Here is a 27,974-nt window from a genome sequence, read left to right as displayed (position 1 = left end):
GGAAGAGTTTACAATAGCGAGGCAACAATTGGGAGGAGACAATTACTGTAGATCACTAAATTTTCGCGACACCTTATTTTCGCAAGATAGACATTGACTCTTGATAAGCGAGACAAAATTTTCACGAATTGTGGTTATTGCTTTATATAATCTTAAGGAATACTATTATACGCGAGAACCTATTTTTCGCGAGCACACTGTCTCTCGTAATTACGCGAAAATAAAGTTCTCGCGAATAAAAAGTGATTTACAGTAAAATGTCTTATCAATACTTTTTGTTATGGCGATGAGCTTAATGAGGACTACTGTATAGAAAGTAAAACGAAATAACAAATTAAAATATGTATTCAGAACATTACCAACCATTCAAACGAGACTTCATGGACGAGATGACAGTCCCAGGTGTAACACTGTGCACTGAAAAGAGAATCCGATGTGGATGCCTTGAACCAAGAGTTCGTCTTTGACCACCACTTAGTCTAATGATTTAGCTACTAGAGGATGTTATAGTATAGAATAAAAAAATGCGGTAAAGGTTTGAAGCAGTAATGTGGCAGAAGGTGTTGCGGACTCATATCAGATATGGACAAGATGCAAAGGCTTTATTGCTGATTAAACATTAGGTTCAGACACAAGTAGCTTTACAGAGCCTGAAATTGAAAAGAATGTGATCAGTGGATATTACAAGATTACATGTAACAGTACTTTAACATAATTTTCAACGAAAATTTTCAGCAAAAATCGTTAAAATAGGTCCAAGAAAGATCCATATATGTCCATTCTACGTGAATGGATAGTCAAATGGTAAACTGTTCTCTGGGCTGCTGTTTCTCGTTGCATGAAATTGTATTTCGTCAGCGAGACAGAAAATCTATGAGATTACAGACTGAATCATACATTAATATCTTCAGAACGAGGTCTTTTTTAACGAATAATACATTTCATTTTGAAATAATTACAGTTTTTTCTTTGATTTGTCTTTTTAGAATGCCCTTTTGGTTTGGTGTCTTTGATTGCTTCATTGATCGTTGGGTCGTAGGAGGTTGTGACGTCACAGATCGAGCCGTCAAAACATCCTCAAGCACCAGAGAATTAGCTCTTTTGACTACATTAAACTCGTACAGCACCCAGTAGCGGCCCTTTGAATCGTTTGTTCCGGCAACACGCACACTTCCACCGGCAGTGGAAGTACGGACAGCCGCTCGCCAAACGTCACCATTTCCTTTTTCAATTTTTCTTCCATTTACGACTGCTTTGATGATATCACTTGACCGAAACCTTATTTTTATACACGTCTCTTCCGGCAATTCACGTGTTAATGGTTCCAGTAGTTGACAATGATATTCTGAGGCGGAGGAATACATAACTGGAAATGGTACAGAGTGGTTCCTGGCGTCTTTAGTACAGTCTATTAAATACAAAAGAACTGGCTCATAATCCCCTGATTTTGCTTTACAAAAGAGTTGCAATTTATAGAATCCTTTCTCTGAAAAGTGACCACGTATGGATATTGCATTTCCAATGTTTTCTACCAACACGTAGCGTTCTATGTTTTTCAGTGTGCCTTCAGAGTAACTTAATCTATATGAAACAGGGAAATCTCTTTCTATAGGTAAAGTCAACTCTAAAATGCCATCCTTTGGGGTTATTATAAGAGGTGAATCCACACCAGTTTGAAATCCGAAATCTCTGTAATCAGACCTTGACCTCCAGACCCCGGTATGTTTGGGATATAAAAACACCTTTGGCTCTGTTTGCCTACAACGCAATATGCATGACACAAGTGCATAAAGTGTCGTGTCCTTCTGGTCAATACTTCCGAGAATTGTCAATCGAAACTTCCCCACCGTTGGGGGGCGTACTCGAATGGAGAATAAGTTCTGGTCTGGATTTTGCACTAATGTATACTGTTTATGAACATTGCCATCTGTGTCTGTTAAACGTGCCGCTACATTGTTTAGCATTTTTGACGTCCCTTTTATAAACACAGTGGCAGTCAACGCCACCTGAATCACAGCCTGTCTATGAGAAACTAGATCCACGCCCCACTTGAAGAATTTTATCGTCCTTTTTACATTCTTATTAAATGTTTGTAATTTCAAAGGTTTCTGAAGAAGTTGCCAAGCTTTGCTTTCCTTTTTGTTGTTGTGCATGTAGGGAAAATTGGTAGAAATCAGCTGGTCGGGATCGGTTAGGAAATAAAAGTTTTCGAATTCCCTGTTATAATGACCCTCGTCATTCACGTGACCTGCGCCTAAGGTACAGTCAATCAAACACCATTGCCCGACCACGTGAACTGCATTCCAAGCGTGATTGGTTGGTTGTGCGTACTTCAAAGGTTTTGTTGCGTTATATCCATAACCTTTTACAAATCCGTGAAGAGTTTTGACGGGAATGTTTGATAATCTATAAATAGAAAGTACAAACGCTTTCAACGAAATCAATGTGATCATATGATTTGGTACAGTAGTCTAGTGCCTTTCAAAAATACCTGCATAACTCCGCAAACAGTTCAGCGTATCCATAGCAAAGGACCACTTTTGTGTGCATTGTAAATTCCGCTGCCACAGGCTTCTTGTAGTTATTTAAAAAGGACCGAAGATCAAGTCTGTAAAATACATGTCAACGAATTCCTGCATACAAAAATCAGTTAAATTTTGAATAATCAGTAACTGCATGAACTTCTAATACGTATTTGCTGGTATATAACCATGCAGATAACGCATCTTTTCGAACACTCTGTAATTAATATGGGGGAAGAGAGGTAACTCCAAATATTCATACAGATCAATTGTAAAACGTTGTCTCTCTTTGAACATGATAATTTGTTTTCTTTTTAAAAATGTTTTTAACAAATAAATACTACACTTAAGTTTTGCTTAATGTATAGGATCTTGAATTACTCAACGCGGTTGCATATTCAATGGTAGTAGGCCCGTACTCGTCCCAGGTTGGACTTAGACGCCTTAGACAAATACTTGGCAAGATTATGGACGGAAAGATCGGTGGATTTGGGGGCCTATTCAAGATTAAGTATATATAATATGTAAAGAAATTATTCATACTTCAAGTTGTGACCGATTTCTGTGTTTTTAATTAGCTGATTTTATGAGGTTTAATGTAAAGACCCTTTTTTTTCACTTAAAGCAAATGTAATGTTTGTGCATGCACATGTATCATATATTTTCAGACTTTACAAATAATAATGCATCATATTATTTATTCGTACGGCAGATTGTCTTGATGAACGATATATTTTTTTTAAATATATATAGCCTAAACAAAATACTTTTGCAGCGTAGCTGTCGACTTTTTTGAACATCGATAGATCGGAGATGACATCATCTCTTCTGAGACTGGGCGGGATTGGCGCCAAATCCTCGTCAACGATTGGTTGAACGCTGATCAAGCGGGTCTCGGGGAGAGTTGTGACATCAGAGATCTCACAACAGGGTTTGGATGAACATCTACCCATATTTCACCCCATCCTTTGAACCACAGTTATGACTGACATCTGTGATCGAGTTGCCGCTAACTATAGGCAAAAGAATGGATTAACGAATCCGAAGAAATCAGTTATATATATACATGTAACTGGAAAAAATTACATGAGGGATGAGCGTGTTTCAATTCTTAATCAAATCTAAGGCTTGTACCAAAAAACTTTCTTAGTGATTCATTTCACTTTCGATAAAAAATTTGTATCTACATTTATTTGTAGTAATAATTATTTAGCAATAAAACGTATACTAGTAGATTGAATGAGTCAACCCCTACACCCCCCCAAACTCCCTCCTTTTTCTTTACAGTTATTTTAAAGATTCTTTTATTCCAAAGACATATTGAAAAATTGGGGGAGGGAACTAATTGTACAAATTATGGTAGCACAGTTACACATGAAGGAGCTACATGTACATGTGTATACATGTATGCCAAAAAAAATCCAGACCTCTGGCAACCTCACGAAATAACAAATAGAATACTCAGTTTAACAGTGGCGGATTTAGAGGGGGCCAGACCCCCCCTTTTTGTGTCCCAAAAAATAAATGTATTTGATAAATCAATGTTTTGGTGTGGTTGCGGTCCCCTACCCTGACCTCAAACTGCCGCCCCCCCCCTTTAAAATTTCTGGATCCGCCACTGTATAAAACTATTCAATTCCTTAGACAAATGAAAATTCAACTTCTGTAATAATATAAAAAAATTGAGTGAATGTTACAAAGATATATTTTTGCACTTGTTAATTAAATGCTAAAAAGTTAAATTTTTGTTTACCAGTTCCTTTTCATGTAAGTTGATTCTCTGTGGGATTTTCACAATACATGTAAATTCGTTAAGAAATACATAAATACTGAAACATTGTTGTCAATTCAATCTATATCTTCTTGTCCTTTTCCTGTTTTTCTACATGTTCTACGAATCCCTTTGTATGGTAAACACAATAATGCAAACATTTCACTTGTTTATTCCAAAGGTTTACAAAACAACAAGTCGATAAGATCAGACACACAAGTTTTACAATCCAATGAATATAGGGGGAAAAGTATGAAAAGACCAAAATATCGAAAAGAAATAAACCTGTGTGGAAGTTTTGGGAAAAATTATAAAGCTTCAAAATATTGAGAGAAAAGATATTTAAAAATATTTTTTTGCTTTCGGTTTCTCGGTAAATATTGATAAAACACATTTCCCTTATTCATAGTGCGGATGAATTGACATGCACTTGAAACAAAGAAGTGTTTTAAATGAGTGTAATTTAAAAGGTGGCACTGCATATGTTCTAACCTAAAATTAAATTTTGTATCTTAAAATATAGCCCTAAACAGCTCTCTCTCTCTCTCTCTCTCTCTCTCTCTCTCTCTCTCTCTCTCTCTCTCTCTCTCATAAGTTTTGAACCCTGGCTCTCAAACAAATAATAAAAAAAAACATTTTAAATTTGCTAAAAATAGTGCAATGTGAACGTTTTTTACATCAAGTTATTTCTCTTTTTAATTTTTTTGGGGTCATATTAAATATGTTATTAAAGATAAATAACAACAGCTCATGGCGTGGGCTGAATTCTCTCAAATGCATGTCAAACTCCAAAGGTCAAGGTCAAAATCGTTGGTCCCCAAAAAAAGGTCTAATAGGGAAAATTAGTTCTTGAATGAATTTTTTTCGAGGATCGGTCCCAAACAAAAGAAAACTTTTTATTTGAAATTTGAATAAAAAGGTGAATAATTAAACGTGTTTTAGCTGTTGTTGAATTATATATTTCTGATATTAACTCCGGGAGCAAACTCCTGCAAGACGGTTACTGTAAACCAATTATTATACGCGTCATTTTTTATTCGCGATTGACCGTCAGAGAACTTATCCGCGACGATTTATTTCCGCGAACGAGTGGTCACATTTTTTTTTATTTCCACGAGTATTTTTTAATCAAATAAAAATTTAATATCCGCCCATAAACTATGTCAAATAGTAGCGTGAGGTCTGCTTACGCATTTTTCAAGACATTCTGTGCATTGCGTCCATTTAAAATCTTATATCCGCCCCAAAGTAGGTAAAATGTTTACCATGAGTATACTTCATACGCATTTTCACAACGCTCAAACGAAAATCGGGTAAAAATCTAGGAGAATAAAATTGATTTAAAACTCTCAATTGTAAAATGGTTTCATACTAATTGGGTAATCGACGCTTTCTAAGATATACACAGCCAAGGGGCTATAATTATAAATGGTTGGGACAGAGCAGGACATGGCCATAATTAGCCATAATTAACCAGGCTATCACTGACTCGTCTGTAACAATAAATGAACAATAATAACACAAGCTGAAATGATAATTGACATTTTAATAATTTTTAGACAAATAGTTTTAGATTTGCCATTCGTTTTTATTTTTTCTGAATGTTTGTAATTAAATTTCAACTGCTTCTTGTACACTAATTGTAAAGTTCTTCCGTGATTACTTGTTGAACCGTTGGGATCGGTATTGTAAAAAGGGCAAATAACTCTAAAATAAATCATGATATGGGAATATAATGAACAACTGAACTGGTTCGCGACGATAAATATCCGCGAGCAGAGGTTACTCGCGGAACTCGCGGATATTTATCGCACGCGTATAATACTTGGTTTACAGTATTTGATTGAAAGAAGGCCTGGGTATTGGCCTGAGATTTTGTATTGCGATATATTGCAATATTTTTAATGTATTGCAATAATTTCAATGTAATTGAAGTGGCATTTTCTTACTATATTTACTTTAATTAACATACAGAATGTACATCACTATGAAAGGTAACCAACACGGAAAAAATCTTATTGATTTCATTTAAGTTATATGCTCTGAAATGCTCCCACAAAACAACTTCTGTCTTATTGCTTGGCTAATAACAAATTTTCATAGGCCATTTTTATATTTAGTGACAAAATTATTCTTAATCTTAATATTGCCAATATATCGATAGTACAAAATCGTATTGCGATACGATATTTTTTGTCATTGTATCGCAATATATTGATAGATCGATATTTTTGCCCAGCCCTAATCGAAAGTAAAAAAGGAACGCAACGAAATTCCCTCTCTGATACATCTCTAGTACCTCGAGTTATCTCCCTTATTTTTATTGAGAGGATCTTGTCCTGTAGAAAAAAAAATTGTGTATTCTTCTAGATTTGTGAAAGCCCCAGAAGAATTATGCTTTTCATTTTTGTCAGAAAAACGTAATCGAGCTTTATTTTTGGACTAACTATATGTACACCGCATGGAAGCAAAATGTGCAAAAGTTAACGGCACCGGTGATTCAATGGTTACATGTGGTGGATGGTGGAGCGGATCCAGTGCGATGTTACATGTGTTCACTCTGTAACCTTTTCTAAAGATTCTAACCAAATGCAATGATTCAACTCGTTTTTTTTAAAATAAAAATAATGAATTAAACAAAATAATAAGCTGGTGGTCAAAAAGATGACAATGCCTGCAAAATTATATAATGATGTCAATCATTTCTCTTTTTTTCAAAAAGTAACCCATATGTAGATTCCATTCCCTAATCCGCTCCGATGAGAAAACGCTTTTTAATTGATTGATTGATTTATTGATTGTATATTGTTTAACGTCCATCTTGAGAATTTTTCACTCATATGGAGACGTCACCGTATGCCGGTGAAGGGCTTCAAATTTAGACCTATACTCGGCACTCAGGGCCTTTGAGCAGTGAGGGTTCTTTATCGTGCCAGCGCCTACCGTGACACAGGACCTACGTTTTTCAGGTCATATCCGAAAGACCCGTGACTTTCGCTTCTAATGCCGAGCGCTTGGCGAAGGAATAGTCACTGCCTATTTTTACGTCGTAGGTTTGACGCGGCGCCGGGAACGAGAATCGAACCCGGACGCTCTACCACTAGGCTACCGTGAACGCTTTTTAATTGTTTTCAGAGCTAGAAAATACCTAAGGAATCAAGGAATTGTATTAAATTGTGGTTTAATAATAAGTGTCAAGAAATTTTGAAAGGGGATATAAATTACATAAATTTATCGACTTTTTGGTATTGAACACTGTTTTCCAATTATTATATCAAAAAGAATATCAAATCTTTTTGTGTTATAAGATGTTTCAGTACCTTGGATGGATAAAGTATGATAAAAGACTCCAGACAACCTGTCTATATCAGATCAAATATGATTTTATATGAAAACTAAGATATCAAATCATTGCATATACTCATGTACATTGGCCAAACAAAAGTATGAAACACATAAACTATTTTTTCTGCCTGATAGTCATCTAATTAGTTTAAAAAAAAAGTTGAGATGTGTGTGATATGTCTACAACTTTTACATTATTTCACTGTCTTTTGAAATTATCAGAATCTTTTCCACAATCCTCTAACACTGAGACGCCTTACCTTATCCTCCTTTCATGAATAAAATGTATGTAAAACAGTTTGTCATTTGTTGCCTTTTTTGTGACGTTTGATAATTTCTTTGACATTCTGATATTATTATTAACGACAACATTAATTTGACTTATATACATAATCCATATTCCTAGTATTTGCAGCCCGGAGGACTGGGTTTCTCTATACATATAAGTTATAGTTTTAGTGAATGGAAATTGAACCGGGAGGAGAAATTCAGCATCAAAGGTTTACTACATACATAAAAGATTCTACATCAGAATGTCCATCCATAGAGCGCATTTTAAGAAATATATGTTTTTCTTACTTATCTATATAAATTTGCTTATATTTTCTGTTGAAAAAACGGCAGGTCCCCGTTTAAGAATATATATTCTTTTCCTTATCACACCAAAATGTACGTTACACAGTTAGTGTTTACAATTATGTAGTCAAAAGCATTTTTTGAAAAAAAAAGATATACATGGGTTTGATTCTTTTTAATATTTTATGCAACCAACAATTAATTTAGGAATAAATAAATTTAAAAGGGTATCGTTTTTGTTCAATTCTCATCAAACTAAGAAGCGTTTTAAATCTTCTGTACTGTCGTCTCAATCAGATGCATGTCTTTATCAAGCATATTGAGGCGTATTTATGACCATGACTCATTCCCATTGTTTATTTTAATTATTTCTCGGTCAACAATTGATGAGTACATCAATGTTGTCTTGTTACAAGTTAAAAATAATACAAAAATCATGAAAATGGGTTTAAAAAGGTTGAAATAAAAAAAAAATAAAAATATTTGGCAGCGATGGTTCGGATAGAGAAAAATAACATCCGTCCGCCAAAGTTGTAGGTGGGAGAAGAGGTAGAGTGACACTCCGCAAGTAAACAAATTTTTTATTTCTTAGTTTTTGATCGGTCAATATCTGTCTCTCCAAAGTCATGATGCAAACTGAGCATTATAACTCAATATTTCAGATTTTAACATTAAAGGAGGACAATTACTGATTACAATAAGTAAACTTAAGTTCATTTAAATCTTTTAATAAATTTAAAAGTCACGAATTTATAGGATACTACCAACTTCCGACTTTTCATTGGGTTAAACAAAGAAATCAATCATGAATTTAAAATTGAAGGATTTATTATGAATCAAATTGTTTTCAAATGTTGATTAAAATTATACCTGTTTACTTTCTTTGTTACTCGTCAGTTTGACAATTTTTCTTTATCTATACCTATTGGATGAACGAGGTGGAAAAGAATTTGTTTATTTGATATAGATCATTAACATGCAGAAAAACATAAAAATAAGTAATCAGCTGCATATTATTGGTTTATATTAAAAAAAAATTGTCCAAGGGAATATACAGTGTATATGCATATGAAATCTAACGTTTGTAAGTTTGGTGAAAACAGTCCTCCCCCACCTTGGCACTTTTCATTGAATCTTAATAAACCTACCCTATAAAACGACAACTAGAAGGAACTTTTTAACCTCAATATATTTTCAATAATTTTCTCGCTAGAGAACCAAAACTATTTCTTTGTATAATTATTATCCCATCCAAATTTTCATTACACATGTATGTTTCATCGTATACAACAAGAAATGTTACTACATGTATCAGTTTTCACAACAATCTGCTTTTTTTAAATGAAATATTTTTTTTCAAGCGTGCCCCAATTCAAACCACTAAACTGAATCTAGTAACAAAACTTGATTTATACTAACAAAACGGATCAATATAGAGACGTGTGTATCTTAGGATGCTTTTTTTTAATTGCGTTTTCAAATTTCTCAAAGAAAGTGAAATAATTAGAGGAGTAAAACATTCCCATTAAAAAGGTAATTTTAGTTGTGCTCTCTATGTTCTTTAGTTCGTCATAATCTTGGCAGAAAATAACTCTTCAGAGCTGAGTCTGATCTTGCTTTACCCGATTTTTTTTTATATTTTTCCCAAATAAATGAGTAGTAATTGACAGACTGTTTTGACCAAGCAAGCGGAAAAAACATCCAAAAAATAATGATAGCTGATTATGAATTTTGCCTTAAAGGATCTATGCTATGTATTAGATATCGGTTTCAGCATTGAGAGCATTTTTGTTATAAAAGTTATGTGTCTTGTTAATGTTTTGTTTTAATTTCAACTGATTTGTTTATTAGTATTTGCGCAAACATTTATATGATATATGCATTTTTCCTCTGAAATAAGTATTTTATTTTTGTCAAAGATTTGTTTAAGCATTATCATTGAGGAAATGGTTGTATATTTATAGTCATATTAAGATCATGAGATTCTTTTCACTTCGGTGTGCACCATACAAAGATCGTCGGGTATTTAAAAATAAGGTGAATCCAAGGACGCCATTAAATATTTATATGGGAAACACCTAACTGTTTGATGATGGAAAACATATGTAAAGGATATATTTAGAGACGTAGAGAGAAGCATTACTGTGGTAAATAGATAACAAGAAAAACATTTTAAAATAATTTTCTCTGAGAATATGAATTTTAAAAGATAAACAAAAATTTAGTTTCGTTTTAACATTCATTGCATATACACACATAGTAGAAGGTAATAAAAATTAGATAAAGCATAATTTGACTCTTGTAACAAAAATAGTGATCGCTGCTTATTGAAACTTTTGTTGTAATAATAGCGATAGAATTATGACTTATGAAATGAAATGATTGAACTTGAAATGAGATTGAAATGATTGTTAAAATAGCAATAAGGGGGGGGGGGGAGGGGGCACGGGGCACTGCAACACAGATTGTCCGACTGCTTATTAAGAAATATTCGCTAGGGTTTACGTAAAAGTGTACATTGTTCAATTACAAAGATAAGTTGTTGTGTGTAACTTCTATTCAGAATAATATGTATTTCATCATAGTTTTAGTGTCGAACCTCATCTCAATGTATCTTAAATACATATCTCCTTTTGGAATCAGGGCATTCTGACAAAAATTACATGCTGCATTAATTTTTAATCTTAGTGATATAACGGTACGTGTTTATGGGTTTTTTTTTAACCCCCCCCCTCTCTCTCTCTCTCTCTCTCTCTCTCTCTCTCTCTCTCTCTTCACTAGGTTATAAAGAAAATTAGACAAGGAATTCATTAATGTTATATCAAATACATAATAATTCATAGTAGAGATTAAAACTGTTATCTACTAATTACATCACAAATGTATTAATTACAAGAATTGATCGATCTAAAAAAATATATAAACACATTTACAAATTATGTAGTAGGCATAAAATACAGACCCTTTTTGGAAGTTCAGGGATGGGATTAGGTGGCTTCTAGAAGTGAATACCCTCTTTTGACTGCTCACACATGCTCCGCACACTGCATATGCGTATTGAAAAGGCCGAAGAAAACAAACTGTTGTGAAATTGAGAAAAAAATAACAATATGAATGCAAATTCATAAAGATACTTATATAACCCATATTTCTGTACATTTTACGTTTTAAACTATAGATTAGTTTGTAGCTCTTATAACAGCTATGGACAAGATAGTCGACAATTGTCCCCAAAACCTGACAGAGACATTGGAAGCCTCTACACGACTTGGCTGTGGTCGTGACAAGTATGGAAATGATCAGTATATGTGTCTCCCTAACTTAAAGACAACGAGTCTGGTAGAATTCTGTCACGATGGTATCATGGGCTTTATAGAAAGAGGTGAGTGTGATTTCTTAGGAAATCCTGTTAATTAAGCTACACTTAAGTATCGCCGAGACAAAATATTGTCCACGGGCTTACAAATGTATGCCCGTGTTACTCTCTTCAATTCAACCGATTTAAAATGTATTTTTTAATAAATAGGAATAAATTTAAACAGTGGCGGAATAAAACGGATGCAAGGTTGCAAAAGTTTTCTTGTTTAAAGTAAGAATATTTTACCTCATAAACTGTTGAGCGATATTCAATAAGGGCCTTTATAAAAAAATCCGATTTTCTTATTTTTAGTTGATAATGCAGTAATTATTCCGTAGATCCTTGGTGACTCTAAACATCTATGTATTGACAATGGCATAATTTCCTCACTAATCAATGTACCATTTTCAATATTTTTTTTACAAAAATTATTGGCATTTGCAAATATCACTTACAAATCCTGAAACTCACTCATTTATTTTGAAATGACCGCAAATTTTATTTTCCTGTATTTCGTATAAATTACATGTAAAACCTACGATCCAAAAAGTTCAGTTATAGAATAATTGATTATAAAGCAAGTTCTATATCTTCGATCAGAGAGTGTGGTAGTGTTTTATTTCTTAGCTGAACGCGTACCCAAAATCACATCTGCATATTTTTAGTTATTACTTTTTGACATGTTGTTTCCAATCTTTGGACTCTTAGATCGAACTTTAAAATGAGAACTGAAAGTAGTATATGAGTTGCGTCAAGCGAAAAGGGACCTTCGTGACATAAACGTAATTACGTCACAATAGCGCTTCAAAGACGTGACGTTTCGCCAGTGCGTTTGCCGATAAAAAAAATGATACGATAAAGCAAAACAAAAATATGTTCGCGTAATACATATTTTTTTTTTTAGATATACACGCCTAAAATTTTCCAAAAAAAAATGTACAATTTCGTCAATTTATAGATTTACTGGTAATTTTTCCAAATTAATTTATAAACAATTTGAATTTTTTATTGATTATGAATGGTTTTATTCGTGAGCTGTCAAACATTTTCATCAACAAATCAATGTACGTGCCCACCTGAAGTCCTGAATCAATCGCTTCTTTGGCCTTTCCGGCTGAGCTCCAGTTTCTACAGATAAGCAAGTGGTTCCTGCATTTATTTCAATGTTTTTTGTTTGTTTGTTTGTTTGTTTTTGTTTTTTTTTTTTGGGGGGGGGGGTTACATGTAACATTCCAGATTGTTTCTCCGTTAGACAGAAAGGCCCGAGAATTGGCGACTCAGTGTCCAAAGTTTGTCATCAGATATTAAATATTAGAATCAAGTCCACTGATTCTAGTTTAGTTGCAATAGCATTGTTTCAAGGCATATTACATAAAAAAAATATGAACGCAGCAGCTAGGAACCTTTGTCTTTAGCCATGTCTTAAAGGATGAAGGGACGTAAGACATACGGTCTTTAACACATCACCTTTGGTACAACACTCTGAGGTTTGAAAACTGCATGACGCCATAAAATGTGAAGATAATGCACAGTGGTCATTTTCAAAACTAATTTTGGTCTTGTTTTCATTGCCTTAATTAATTTCAATAAATTAAAACCAAACACGGTACCTTTAGGTATAAAGCTGATGTTGTTAAAGTCGAAAATGAAGATCGAAATGCGTCATGTAAAATCAGACGCATGTAGGCCGATAGCTTAAGTTTCTGATGACTAATTTTATTTCAAGCAAAAAGAGTAGTTCCGGACAAAAAATATGAGCACATCTTGAGTTTATGATCTTGCATAATATTGTAATTGAATGGCTTAGTTCCCCCCTCCCCCCTTATTTTTGAAGATAAATTGTAAACGTAACTTTTTCATTAACTTTCAGCACTGCTTAACTTTCCATTTATTAAAACTATTTTTTTCTCTCCTAAATGATTTCACACAACGAACATGTGTGTGCTAAATGTTTGTTTTATTACTACGGAAACGGAAGCCTTTCAATGATGAATTCCGATTTTTTATTTTTTCATTCTCTTTTAATTTTTTAAATTATTTTATTTTTCGTTTCGATTTTGCTTGTTCATTTTCTTTTTTATGTATTTATTTTGTTATTAATTTCTTTCTTAGTTCGACCGTAACCACTTTGAACATACACCATACCCCCATTCCCCCCCCCCCCTCTTCTTCTAAAAAACACCGCTCCTATATTTGATCAATGAATGATGTACCGGATCATTATCTTGAAATTCACATCATCAGTAAAGTTCGTAATTTTTTTTCAATCCTCGATAGTTCCGTATTCTTTCTGAATTATAGATGGTAATTTAATATTTGGGAAGCTGTGCACCCCCTTTGTTAGTTTTTTCGAACAACTATCTCAATTTTCCTTGCAATTGTAAAATCAATTCTTATATTCATGAACTCTTATTTTTATGAACTCCTAACAATAGTGTCTGATCATTCCCTTTTTTTAATCTCTGAATAATAACCTTTTATAAAGCCCTTTCCCACAAATGAAGTTGCTTTCTATACCTGTCTGTTTACTGCATATGATTGAATTTTTTTTTGAATCGGAAATGAAAGAAATTTCGACATTTTTATTTTAAGAATTACCCACCCTATAAGAATGAAAAGTGAGGATTTTTAAAAGTTTTTTTTTAAATAATATTCTTCAATCATCATTAATTTGTGATTTTATTTGTTTTTTAATCTTATTTATTTATTTACTATTATTATTTTCTTTTTTTTTTTTTTTTGGGGGGGGGGGGGGTATGGCGTACACATATCACTCGGAGCTCTTCGGATGGCTTGTATATACCTGTTAGAATGAAGTGTAGCGGAGCAAGCCTAGGATTACTGACTACATGCACATATCCATAATGAGATCTATCTATAAAAAAGTACAAAAAGCAAATAATTGAAACTTTTGCTTACAATCACATGCTGAGAATAAATTTTAGGAAATTTCTACCGATGACAGCGTGTTTATTGTTTGGATTTTCGGCGGGTGAGGCTCATTTCACACAGTCTAAAAATATATTGTCTGATTGTCTTGTTCTAATGAACACTGAATATAATTTTAACTGATTTTTAGTTTACATGTATGTAAATATGTATATGTAAATCCGGGACCCTTGATTTGGTCAATAAAATATTGCATGAAACAAAATACCAACTTAGAGAATAGGTGGCACATAAGAAAAGCTTAAAAACATGTCAATTAAAAGTTAACTATTTTATCATACTCTGAAAGTCGAATTTAAAGTCTGACTTTGAATTAATTGTGTTGCATCAAGCCTAGATAATTATATAATACGTAACCGAGGTTTTTTTTATCGGTATATTTAAGTGCAGAACAAATTAAACCCCTTAATATTTTTAGCATGTGAATTTAAAAAAAGAAAACGTTTTTCTTTTAACATTGTACAACACACAATATTTTATCTTTATCAAATTGTACAACTGTAAGCACTGAAGTAATGTGCCTTAGTTCCAAGCACAACGTGCCGGGCTCTTTTCAAAGAAGACCTCCCCCTCCCCGCCAATGTACAAAAACTTTTATTTCTTTCACTAATATACATGTATAGTTTAAAAGTAAAAAAAAATTGATACTGTGTGTGAACCGGTTTATTTAATTTAGTTTTATAGCAGTCATACAGACAAGAACCATCTTGAAGGGGGGGGGGGTAAAACACGTTTATTCTATTTTGAATTGGGAGATTTTCCGCATTTCAATATAATTTTCAATTGAAATAAAATAGATTGGAATCCTTTTTGAAAGAAGTGTGAAATAATTAATATGCAAATGATTAAAATGCCTTAAAGTTGCTCTCTAACCACTCCCTAAATTTAGTTCAGGGAAGTACCATAAAAAATACATGTGGGCACTGCCTAAGGGTTAGTTATTGTGGAGATATTATACCGAAAGGGAAATAACATTTTCTTTGACAGGGATCAATCCTTAAGACCTTACTACATGAACAGTGATGTCAGATATTCTTTTACACCCCTTTGCGAGCAATCGTAATTACTCGGTCAATACCGTGAATAATAAATAATTTCTCTTGGAAAATGGCCGTGTTTTTACGAATGCCTTGCGATATTATTTCAAAGTAGGAACTTTTTCGGTTTTTTATGGTCAGCAGTATGTCCCTTGTCAAGGATCCATTCAAATACAAATTTTGATGATGAAGAAAAAAAAAGGTTGAGATGATGTCGTTGAATATACAGTCATTTGGCCAGTTCCGAATTTTGTATTCCTTGAGAATTAACTCCTCGTATACGAATATAAATGCTAAAATTTGGAAAAATAGATATTGAAGAAACTAAAAAATACATCTAGAAAAAAATCATTCCTACATATGTAATAAATACAAAAGGGTGATAAGTAATGACGTTTCAATTATCAATGACGTGTGACGTTATGGAACGTTTTATAGCGTTATCTTGTTACAGTTAGCATTGCATTGATTTCATATTGCGTTTTAAATAGAATTCAAAGGGTAAATAATTAAAAATTTGGTATCAAAATATTCAGAATAACTAGCTCTTTCAGAATTTGTAAAAAACCGATTTTCGAAAATTTTGTCACGAAGGTCCCTTTTCGCTTGACGCAACTCAATATATTTAATCCATATTGATGTTTGCATCTTACAAATTTATTGAGAGTGCTATAAACATATATGTATATGTTTATTTTTTCCAACAGTCATTTAATTTTAGCATATATAGTTAAACTTGCTCTTTCAGGAAGCAAAATCTATGTCAGTGCTTGACAAGGATTAGAGTATATCCTGATATTAATTCGTCAAGCATTTACTTCTATTAACTTTTAATACTTTTCAGGTAATTGTTTGAAAACTGCAGAGAGTAAAATTTTTACAAACAAATGTTCCAATTTTGTTTCGGGCTGTCCAGATGTAGACTTCCGCAGTAACGAAATCTACAATTGTAAGGACAATTTTCTTTAAAATATTCTATATACTGACATCGTTACACTTATCAAAATATTACTTTGATATTTGATTTATTATTTTTTTTTGATTGACATCAGATCCTGCTTGCCAAAACATTAGTACAGGACATCGTTGTTATCTTGCCGATCCATATTGTGCAAATGTGTAAGTAATAGTGCATTTATTGATTAAATTAAGAATCAGTCGGCATGTAGTAAGGAGTTCCTAACAAACTTATTTTTTCCCGAATAGCACGTTGAATATATCTACTGAAGAAACAACGGGAATATTTATCTCCAAGTTTATTACAAATCGTGTGATATACAACACCACAGCAATGAATATTCATACTATCAAATTCCAAGAGGATGACTCAGCACATATCTGGGCAATCATGGGAAGTCTTATTGCTGTATTGGGTCTTATACTGCTGTTGGTAATTTTGAAGGCCATGTTGAAGAGATTGCGTAGACAGAGAAGAAAAGAAAAAAACGGATTTATGTGTATGTCGTTCCTTTAATTCTTAAATTCATGCAAGAGTTTATTGGTCAGTCTGAGAAATGACATTCTTTAAAGGATCATCAATATATTAATGCTTGAAAATGTAGTAATAACTACTGATTATTGATATCATTTCTATATTTAAGCTGAAAAAGAAAACTTGTTGACAGAAACAGAGAAAAAAGTTGTCGAAGGTAATTTGAAAACGTTAATAGTTCTTTAATATCAATTCTCTATAAAAATAAAAATTTTAAATGGGGTCGTGGACATGACATATCTCCGATGTAGCTGAAATTCACGCCATTTACTACAATTGGTATGTCTTTCATAAATATGATGTTAAAGTCTAACTTTTCAATTTGGTTGCCATGGAAACAGGGATGTTATATTTAGAACCCTCTGATTAAACAAATTTTGCTCTGTTTTAAATTAAATTTGTGCACAGTCAATTAATTAGTAAAAATTCACGTGAAAATTACATTATGTGAGCTCATATTACTTAAATCTGAGAAATTAATTTCATTCAAAGATATTTGAATGAAGATTAAGCGAATTTTCATTGCAGCATTAAGGCTGTTAGCAAATTGGAAATTTGCCAAAATTGACTTTTTTAGTCATATTCAATGAAATTTTTCACCATTTTGACAACTGATATATTTGTAACCATGTATCATTAAATAAACTATTTATTCTAAGGTTTTATGAGAATTAAAAAAAAAATAATGGGTAAATCAAAAACTTTCTAGAAATTATTGCATGAAAATTGGCAATTTGCCAAAATTTCCTTATTTGTCATATTCATTGAAATTGTTCACCATTTTGACAACCGATATATTTGTAACCATGTATCATTAAATAAACTTTATATTCTAATGTTTTGTGAGAATAAAGAAAATTAATAAATTAACGAGGTTGGGGGGTGGCAGCCATTTTCAGACTATTTCGATCTCCTTTAAAAGAAAAGCCTCATATAAAGATATGAAAAATGATAAACTTTTGAAACTAAAATGTAGGAAATTTTCCTTTGCCAAATAATAGATGACAGCTTAATATACCATATCTTATTAAGGAGGTAATTCTGGTGGTTAATTTTTGGTTTATTTGTTTAACCCCCCCCCCCCCCCCCAGCCTCCTTACTGGGTAAATGTACAGCTTTCTAGAAATTATTGCATGAATGACGCCACCCCCACCCCCTCAATTAATCACAAATAACAGAGAAGATCATCTAAGAACATGTTTTGCCAAACTGAACAAATTGTTATGTAGTATGAATATATGTCAAGTTTTTAAATTTCTTTTCAATGATTAAATAAAACTTCTGAAATTAACGCAGTGACGGGTTAATTAAAATGTTGCCATGGAAACAAATCAGGCTTCTAGTTTTTTTTTAATCTAAATATGAAATAAAACAAGTGAGTTTCCAAAAATTCTTACAAATCTTTTAATGGCCTGTAACTGTGTCCAATCCTTTTGATTTATTCACTAAAATATGTTCAAATTCAAAACAATTGCTTTATGGTTAATTTTTAAAAAATATATAATTAAAGTAAAAAGGCAAACTCATATTTAATAAATGATATGAAAGTATTTTATGAAAATATGAAAGTAGGTCAGACAGTATAATGTCAAAACAAGTTGGCAAGACCATCTTGATTATAATGTTTGTTTACCTCTCCCAACTCAGGGTAAAATTATTAAGTCGCCTCGGTAGGTAGGTTGTAAAATCTTTTTTCCCAGGAAATTTCATAATATTTGTTGACGAGTTAAGATGGATAAAAAAAACCCTCCTGTCTTGCAATGTAAAAAAAAGTTTTGAATTTTAGTTAGTCTGTTGGGGGAAGTCAGCCAAATTTCTTTAAATGACCTTATATGCTAAATATTGTGGAATCAATTTTTATTACCACATTGCTTATCAGCATATTCAGATGATCAGTTACATGTATACTATGTTCCTTTAATGGGTATAAATATGTTTAACCATTTGACCTTGACCTTAGACATGGACCGACTTAAAAAAACTCAAACCTTAACCACAACTTTTGAAGTTGGACTAGATTTTCATAATTCACATGTGTTTTACTTGTGGCCAGACCTTTCTTGGGATACCTTGTGGGAGTCTTGACACAAGCTGCAATGCATGGGGGAATCAATGTTTCACAATTAATCTTGTTCTCAGTTTTGTTAAAATGTATTCATATATATTTTAATCATACATGACATACTATGTGAAGCCTGCCAATAAAAAACTCTAAATTTGTGACCCCATGTTGGGGGTATATAATAAATCAGTATACCACCTCTCCTGCAGAGTGGGGATATAAAAAGGGAAGAAACTGCTTCTTTGCATAAAACTGCTTTTATAGAAAAAAATAAACAAGACATTAATTGGAATGTATGCTTCACTTAAACAGTGACATTTTGTTGAAAATACAAGAAATCAATTTAGAATACACATATTCTCTAAGGAAAACAGATGCCCTACTTAAAAAAAAAATTCCTAAAATTTGGTCCTTCATATTCTCTCATTTGATGTCAGCTTGGTTTCCTCGTATTCACAATTCTTTATGTCATTTTGTGTAAGTAAACTTTTGAAAAGTAGCTCAGCCTTGCAATATTAATTTGCTGTGGGTTTTAGTAATGATCATTAGAAAACCCTCTCTATGTCCATCTTGCACCAGTGGCGACTTTTACTGGATCCTCTTTTCTTTGTTATTTTTCCTTCTTTGTATTTTTCATGTAAAATTTACTTCCAGTCCACTGTGAATTTTTTTTTTTTTTTTGGGGGGGGGGGGGGGGCTGTATGTCCTCTGCTCTGGTCATTTCTATCTGTTCACATGAAAAAAAAATAACATTAATTTTTGGTCACGTTAGATAAGAATTCATTTAAAATTTGTTTCAAAAACTTAAAACTGGAATCTTAAAATTCTGATATATATAAAACATATACATTTTCAACCTATAAACATTATCATCTCCCTTTATGCATTGTTGTGGCAATCATGTCTTAAGTCATTATGAATCCATGCAACTAAATACACAATACATGTAGCTGTGTGGTCTCCTTGCTAGAGATCTGTAATCCTGAGAATCTTCATTAGGAAAATCTTGCAAGGGCTGCAATGATCAATTTGAAATTATTTTTTAATTTGAAAGTTTGGGTTTAAATCCTAAACATCATATATATATTACATGTACCTAATATTTACATGTTATCCTGAAAAATTTCTGAATCAAGAGGAATGATTGATAATGGAGTGTATTTAATGTCGTCATCAAGCATTTTTTTTTTCAATTTACATATAAAGCTTTTCAGTTTTTGCCTGAGATATAGAGACTAACAGTAGAAATGAATTTGACAACAATTAATTTCTAAAGTGGAAAATGAAATGTATTTATATCATAAATTAATTGTAATAAAAACATACATGTTTTATGGATACTAACGTAATGTGGTATAATTTATTTTGTTCTTTAATGCAACTATTTTTAATTTGTACAATATGTCCTTGACATGTAAAGTACACAGCATCAGAATGATCTCATCTGTACAGATCAATATTGTCAAACTAAAACTATTCATATTTAAAATGTGTGCAAGATTGATATACCTGCAATATATAGCTGAAAAAAGTGATCAGTAAAATTAAAATTATGAGACAGAAAGCTGCATCTTGGAAAGTACAAATGGAGTTGTCATATTCTAACACCCTTGGATAGATTTCTTTACCTACTTTATAATACATCACCCTGCAGACTTCATTGTATCAAGGTCCCAAAAATGATTTCACAATAGTATGATAAAGTACTTATGTACAATGTACTTAGATCTAGAACACTATTAGCATCTGTAAATCGATCTGTCTGTCTGCATGTACTTTCATAATTTTACACTTACAATTTTTTAATCAATTCTTTAAAATATTCTACAGTCCTGATATTGCTTAAAATTAAAAAAAATCTAACACACTAATGCCTATTCAGTTATCATTGTCAGAGGTCAAAGGTTTAATATTTCCGAGGTATGATTTCTACAAATCCTGTTTGTAAAAAATAGATTGGACACTGTGACACAAGCATATTATCATTTGGAAAAATAAATTCATACAAAAAATTTTCAACAAATATACTGAATTTTATAGAAAATAAAATACCAGTACCCAAAACGGGCACAAATATTGCACAGAAGTATTTGATTCAATGTCATGTACATGTAATATGTGCAACTGTGCTTCCAAGTTTTCATGGTTTTGTTTGTTTTTATTGTCTTATATTTCATTATACAGTCCGTTACCTAATCCGAGATTCCTCTGACTCTAACCCCCGCTTTTATATTGTGACTTGTGCGCACAAGTCACAATATAAAAGCGGGGGTTAGAGTCAGAGGAATCTTGGATTATCAGTTACCATGCAGGTACATGTGACACCAGTAGAATTATGAATAAAAAAATACTTACACATTGTAATCGGGATCGGTCGGGGACAACCACACCACTACATTTATCTCTCGATCTCTATTTCAAAGACATCTTGAAGGGAACAGCTAAAATCCTCTCGGCCTTCGCCTCCATGCGCAGGTAGGTTAAGGTTACAACCAAATATTCTACTTGCCTATATGATATGACGTCATAGTCAGCTATATCACGTGACGTTTAGAGATAACAATTTCTTATAATCGATATCTAAGATTGATTTGAGGTCGTAAAAATTAATCAATATATGCAGAGGCATAATACAAACAGAATTCTGTCGTTTCTGGGTCTCTGTAGTTATCACAGGGGTTAAATACCAAACCCGTGACGTCATAACTGTTGATCATGCAGTAGCAGAGTGAAAGTGAAACGTAACGAGAATTCATGTAAACAAACACAAGAAATCAGAGTTTAAAAGCATTTAGAATGAATATCATGTGTGATTCATGTGGGAATAAAGCTTATGAATAAGGTATGGTAATATACTTCAACAATTTCTTCGTAAAATTAAAGCAGGGAGGGTGTTTACTTGCCGATCAGCCTTTCCTCTGTCGTTCGTAACAAATAAGATGCAAAAGTTCAACACTACGCCGCACACTTTGAAACTTAATTTTTGTTTCTATCTAAAGTTCTTATTCTATTGTTTTTGGAAAGTGCTGCTAGAATCGTATGGTTTACAAGACTTAATTCAATTTTTACGATGTTATGAACAAAATGTAAAAATTTTGGGAAGGTTTCGTCAGAAAGTGTTGAATAATTATTTATGTGATAGGACAGTAGGATTCTAGCAGCACTTTTTTATGGTACAGAGATGTTTTTACATAATTATTATTACAAATTGAAATTAATTATCCCCGGGGTAGTGTTGATCTTTTCACTTTTTCATTAAGGCATATTTTCTAATTATAGACGTCACGTGGTGACGTCGTGATGAAGTGCTTCATGTAGTATAAGTCCCATTGAAGTCTATAGAAAGCATAATTATAACAAAAGATTTATGCTTGACTTTTCCGATTTATTAGTGTTACATAATTATAAAAAAAAGTCTTAATTCGCCGAATTCTGGTCCATGTACTGCCTTAACATACCCGCGTGACACCCTGATTTCCTCATATTTTCTTTTCTACGAGTAGCTATACGTGTAATACTCATCATGTCCAGATCAACCCCTTGGCTTTTCTTAAAGATTATCCCAACTTTTTCAACTGTTTTTCATCAAATTCTGAGTCTCTTGAGGTAGAATTTTCCTGAACAAGATGTTTCAAAACAAAAAGAAACACTGCAGATTTCATTGTCTGCCATCTTGTTTACAATTTACACATTTTGTATTCTTCAATGCCGAAGAGCTCCAACAAGGGAAATAACTCAGATAGAGAAAAGGCACATTTAGACCAACTTTATAGTGTAATAAAATGTTTATTTTTCATTTACCCATAAATGTTTTAAATGATATTTGCAAAATAACATTTCTTGAATCTAAATCTCTCTACTAGAATTTTCACATCCCTTGTCAAAGTCTTTAAATATTAAGTCTAACAAGGGAGGTAACGAGGACTAATTATTCACTTTTTCGGCATCAGAAAATTAGAAATTGTTAAATCTTTGTGACCTTGGCTATTTTTTTACATAGTTTTGATTGTCATGAAGGATATAAAAAAAATATGAACATACACAGATTTGTCTAGCTAATATTTTTTTTGAAATTATTGATAAATAGCAATATCCACTATAATTTATACCTTCTTGTCCCGTTTCCATGGCAACCGGATAAACTACCATGCTTTCTTTCATATAGTCAATCTTTTAATTCATTGAAGTTTCAGTAAGAAAAAATTAGCTGAATCCAAGACATCGCGTGGCCACGTCATTTTTATATTTACGTAGAATTGGTATTAAATAAAATTTCATTAGATGGAATATGTTGTAGAAAATAAAAGAATTTTACTTGAATATTTAGTCAATTGTTGCGGTTAAAACATTTAGTTGTGGACTAAATATTCCACTGCAACTGAAATTGATAAAATAACATGAATAACAATAAATTGAAAAACATCAGATACTTACAATGATTTTATTAGATTATATTTACATAGGGGCTACAAAGAGAGAAGAAACAAGCACAATTAGTAAACAAAATGAGAGTGAAAAATATATCACGGAGTTTGATATATGTAATGAAAATGAAGAAATAAAACATTGTATCGCAGAGGTTTGTGTCAGTGGTGAATCAAAGGGAAATGATATAGTTTATACAGAAACTCGGGTCCATAATGAACCAAAGAAATATGGTATCACAGAGGCTGGTGTCAATCGGGAACCAGAGGGGATGGAGCATATTATATTTGAAACTGGTGTTCATAGTGACCCAGAGGAAAAGGAGCATAGTATTTCAATAACTGTTGTTAATGGTGAACTGCAGGAGAGGCAGCATAATGAAATAGAGGCTGGTGTTAATGGTGAACTGCAGGAGATTGAACTGCAGGAGAGGGAGCATGACGTCACAGAGGTTGGTGTCAATAGAGAATCAAAGGAGAGGGAGCATGACGTTACAGAGGCTGGTGTCAATATAGAATCAGAGAAGAGGGATCATGATGTCACAGAGGCTGGTGTCAATATAGAATCAGAGAAGAGGGAGCACGATGTCACAGAGGCTGGTGTCAATAGAGAAACAGAGGAGAGGGATCATGATGTCACAGAGGCTGGTGTCAATATAGAATCAGAGAAGAGGGAGCACGATGTCACAGAGGCTGGTGTCAATATAGAATCAGAGAAGAGGGATCATGATGTCACAGAGGCTGGTGTCAATAGAGAATCAGAGAAGAGGGATCATGATGTCACAGAGGCTGGTGTCAATAGAGAAACAGAGGAGAGGGATCATGATGTCACAGAGGCTGGTGTCAATATAGAATCAAAGAAGAGGGAGCATGACGTCACAGAGGCTGGTGTCAATATAGAATCAAAGAAGAGGGAGCATAACGTCACAGAGGCTGGTGTCATTAGAGAATCAGAGAAGAGGGAGCGTTTGGCCCTCCTGGATCATACAATGCAACGTAATCAAAGAATGAAAAGTAAGAATTTATGTGTATATTGGCAACTCTTTATCTCAGTCTAATATCAGCTTAAGTTATGAAGAAGACACTGAATGAAACGTCCAATATCTTCAAAACTGAAGCTTTATGGAAACATCAATGAAACTTTCCTGTATGGTTTCCGCAATGCAAAACTGAAACTGAAGTAAAATGTAGTTAAACACCAATGTTACAATACGTATTTGCTTCAGAAGGTTTCAGTTTCCGAAAACTATTACTTATGATTCCATATGGTTTCTGCAATGCTGAAACCGAACTGAAATTTAGTTTTTAATGTTAATAACTAACACTATATTTTTGTTTTCTTAAAAGACTTTTTTTTAAAAAATGAAGTTTAATTACGTGTATTTATATTCAGCTTACGTCGTGTGTCTACTATTTTACAACTAAATTAATTATATTTTTGTACTAATATCTTTCTAACAATTAATCCTTTTACAGCAATAAAAATTGTGTTGTTAAAAATTAGATTTAAACATCATACATAAAATATATTGTAGAAATAAATTATTTAACTTAGAATGCATGCTTTTGCAGGTCTATTTGTTTTTTTTAATGCATGCAAAGTTAGAGAGGAATATAACTGTAATAAATGCAATGATGCAAGGTCCCTGATTTTCTAGATTAATTAACGTGAAAATGTCACAAAAACTTTATTTTTTGTCTAAAATTATAAGAAACTGCAGACAAATGTGATCAACAGGCTTTTTTAAAAATAAGTTTACTTATAATATATCTCATAAGCCCAAATTTCAATCAACAGTGTATTATTAAGCCGGCTATGTACATACTAACAGTGGAATAAATGACAATAAACATTAAACCCAGTGATAATTAAGAAACATTTTCATAAGAATAATTGCGAGCGTGGAACCGTTGTCATATTGTCTGATTTAGAATAGTTAAGTAAAGAGTATATCCTTACGTCGATTGTTCGAATCCAACTGTGGGATGTGGATAGCGGTCCTTCACATGACCGTATAAATCGGGGTTTTGTGTCGCAGTAGTTACTGGTAGGAGAAATATCTCTCCCTCATAAATGGTCCTACATGTAAGTGTCAAATATAATATAAATATTGCAGCTCTCCAACGTCAAGTGATGGCGTCTCCATCGGAGTGAAAACTCTTTGAGAGAGATATTAAACGAAATACAGTCAATCAATCATAAGAAGAGACCTCTTGCATGATCGCTCCTCACGTATAATTCTCACATGCTTTTCGTGTCAATCGTAAAGTGGTTATTCCTCTCTTAAAATACGTTTTTCTGCATGAAAATTTCCTGTTACTAAAGAAGAATAGAGCTACAAAAGAAAATTAACAGTTTTACAATGATAATGACAAAGAAAGTCGTATAATCTACTTACTTAAAGGAAAGTTTTGCTTTAACATATAGCTTTTGCAATCTTTATATAAAGTCAGTCGAGACAATCATATGGGGAAATGTATGTTTGGGTTTATTTAAAGGATTTTCATGCAGTTTCAACAAGTGTACAACATTTCATGAGGAATATGCAGGAAATTAGATATTGAAACATGCAAAACATTCCTAAGATTTTTTTAACCTCTTTCCCCAAGTCATGGACTCTTGTAATAAGGACGGATCATACAAAATTTATATTCAAATCCATCCTGGACAATATAAAATCATTTAAAAATCCCTTGGAAGAAGGTGGTGCTAGTCATTATGATATAAAAACTTCGTTTTGTCTTGTAAATTCAAGTTAAATTAAGTCAAAATTCTTTGGAACTACATTCTACCTAGATTGGTGTAGAATTATAGGGTGGTGGTTTTTGCATAAGAAAAAAGGGAAAATGAGCAAAAGGACCACGGGGTCACAAGTATGCATATTTTAAACAGCTTGAATTTGCGTCGATAAATCAGGTGTTATTACAAACTCCATTTGGACACAAAGTATGTGTTTTTTTTAATTTCCAGTACATTCTCTTAGTACAGTAAAACTCGGTTAACGTTATAACGAAGTCAATTGGACCTGTGAAATTACTTTGTTATATATCTGCAATTCGTTACATCCATATAAGGAATTTGTTAAATTTATATAGCTGGGAATCCTAGATAACTTCGCAATATTCCTATATTTCGCAATATCCGTGTTCGTACTAAACGAGTTTTGTTGTTTTATTAAATTTAAAATTAATGGTCTTACGAATTAATTAAAACATATCGTGTCAGTCATTATTATTTAATTTAAACAATATTTTATTCACTGATGTTAATATGAATAGTATTGGGAAATAATGTTCAGCCTATTTTAGCCCTCGTCCTAAAACCTCAGAATAATTAAATATGAAGATAACAAACAGTTTTTATTTTTAAAGTCATTTAAAAATTAAAATCGGAAAAAGAGCCAACAGAGTACTCTAAAACGTCTTGGACCAGGTGAAATTTAGGGTGAACATCCACTGCAAACGTACACCTGCCGAGTGCTCCATATCACTTTCAATATGATAATTACAGCTCTCTGGGCTTAAGGTTCAGCATGTAGCTACTGAGTAAAGACAGTGCAAAATATTTGCCATGTGTTCTGCAAATATACCACACATGTTTTTGCATGTTTTCGTTATCAAGCATTTCATATCATACTATTTTTATGACAAATAATTGTGTGCATAAACATTAATCTTAATCAAACAAAACCACATGAACCCAGGACAAGATAACAAAAATCCGTACAGATATACGTACAGATATTTGGCTTACTTTCCTAATTCCAACGTCTATTTTACACCTTTAGGTGAACCAGGTAATTTTTGAATTATGAGATAAACTATTGAATGTTATATTTTGTGGTTTCTTAATTATTTATTGTACCATTTTCTGTTACAGTTGACCCCTGTGTGGGTGAGTACAACCTGTGGAGGTCAAAGATATCAGGTGAGTAATACTTTATAAATCGAATTACATTGATAAGGGGAGACTGTAAACCAACTTTTATTCGCTATTGAGAAACATCCACAGTTTTGCAGCCTTCTTTTACTGGAGAATATAAATTGTAACGAAGAGTTTATGTTGATTTGTATTGGTACATGATGTTTTTTCAGTCGTGAATTGATTTTTATCTTTCGAATCGCACAAAAAGGCGACGCGATTAATAGTTGGTCACCAGTTTGTGAAATGAAAAAAAACTGTAAAGGTCAAATAATTAGCACATTTTGTGGACATTTTTCAAGAGAACAATTAGGCACTTTAAATTTTTAAAAACAAATAGTATCTTGTTTTTCTAAATTTAGACGGCCGAACTGGGGTCAATAAATTACAGCAATTCTTTCATGTAACGGATTAATTTTTTGCTATCACTGGAACTTATAGTGTTCTGTATTTTTTGTTTTGTTTACTGTATTTTTTTTTTGTGTTTCGACTTTTGAATGGGTTTGTTTTTTCCGG

At 32.7% G+C, this 27,974-nt stretch overlaps 2 protein-coding genes and 1 pseudogene across 2 annotated transcripts in view; 2 read left to right on the top strand and 1 right to left on the bottom strand.

Moving 5' to 3' along the window:
* Positions 1-27,974, top strand: part of LOC134259938 (uncharacterized) — a 113,202-nt gene that overhangs the window by 21,021 nt on the left and 64,207 nt on the right. The gene's annotated exons all lie outside the window — the stretch shown is intronic.
* On the bottom strand, positions 642-3,475 carry LOC134259931 (kyphoscoliosis peptidase-like; annotated as a pseudogene).
* On the top strand, positions 10,260-16,681 carry LOC134259930 (uncharacterized). Its single transcript, XM_062742522.1, has 4 exons — positions 10,260-10,361; positions 11,405-11,596; positions 16,403-16,507; positions 16,611-16,681. The coding sequence occupies exons 2-4, from the start codon at positions 11,419-11,421 to the stop codon at positions 16,679-16,681; spliced, it is 354 nt and encodes a 117-aa protein (XP_062598506.1). The 5' UTR covers positions 10,260-10,361; positions 11,405-11,418.

Source organism: Saccostrea cucullata, unplaced genomic scaffold (assembly GCF_032062105.1).
Source record: "Saccostrea cucullata isolate Sc308-1 unplaced genomic scaffold, CSIRO_AGI_Scuc_v1 ctg682, whole genome shotgun sequence".
Classification (NCBI taxonomy): domain Eukaryota; kingdom Metazoa; phylum Mollusca; class Bivalvia; order Ostreida; family Ostreidae; genus Saccostrea; species Saccostrea cuccullata.
This window is presented reverse-complemented; position numbering and strand designations above follow the sequence as displayed.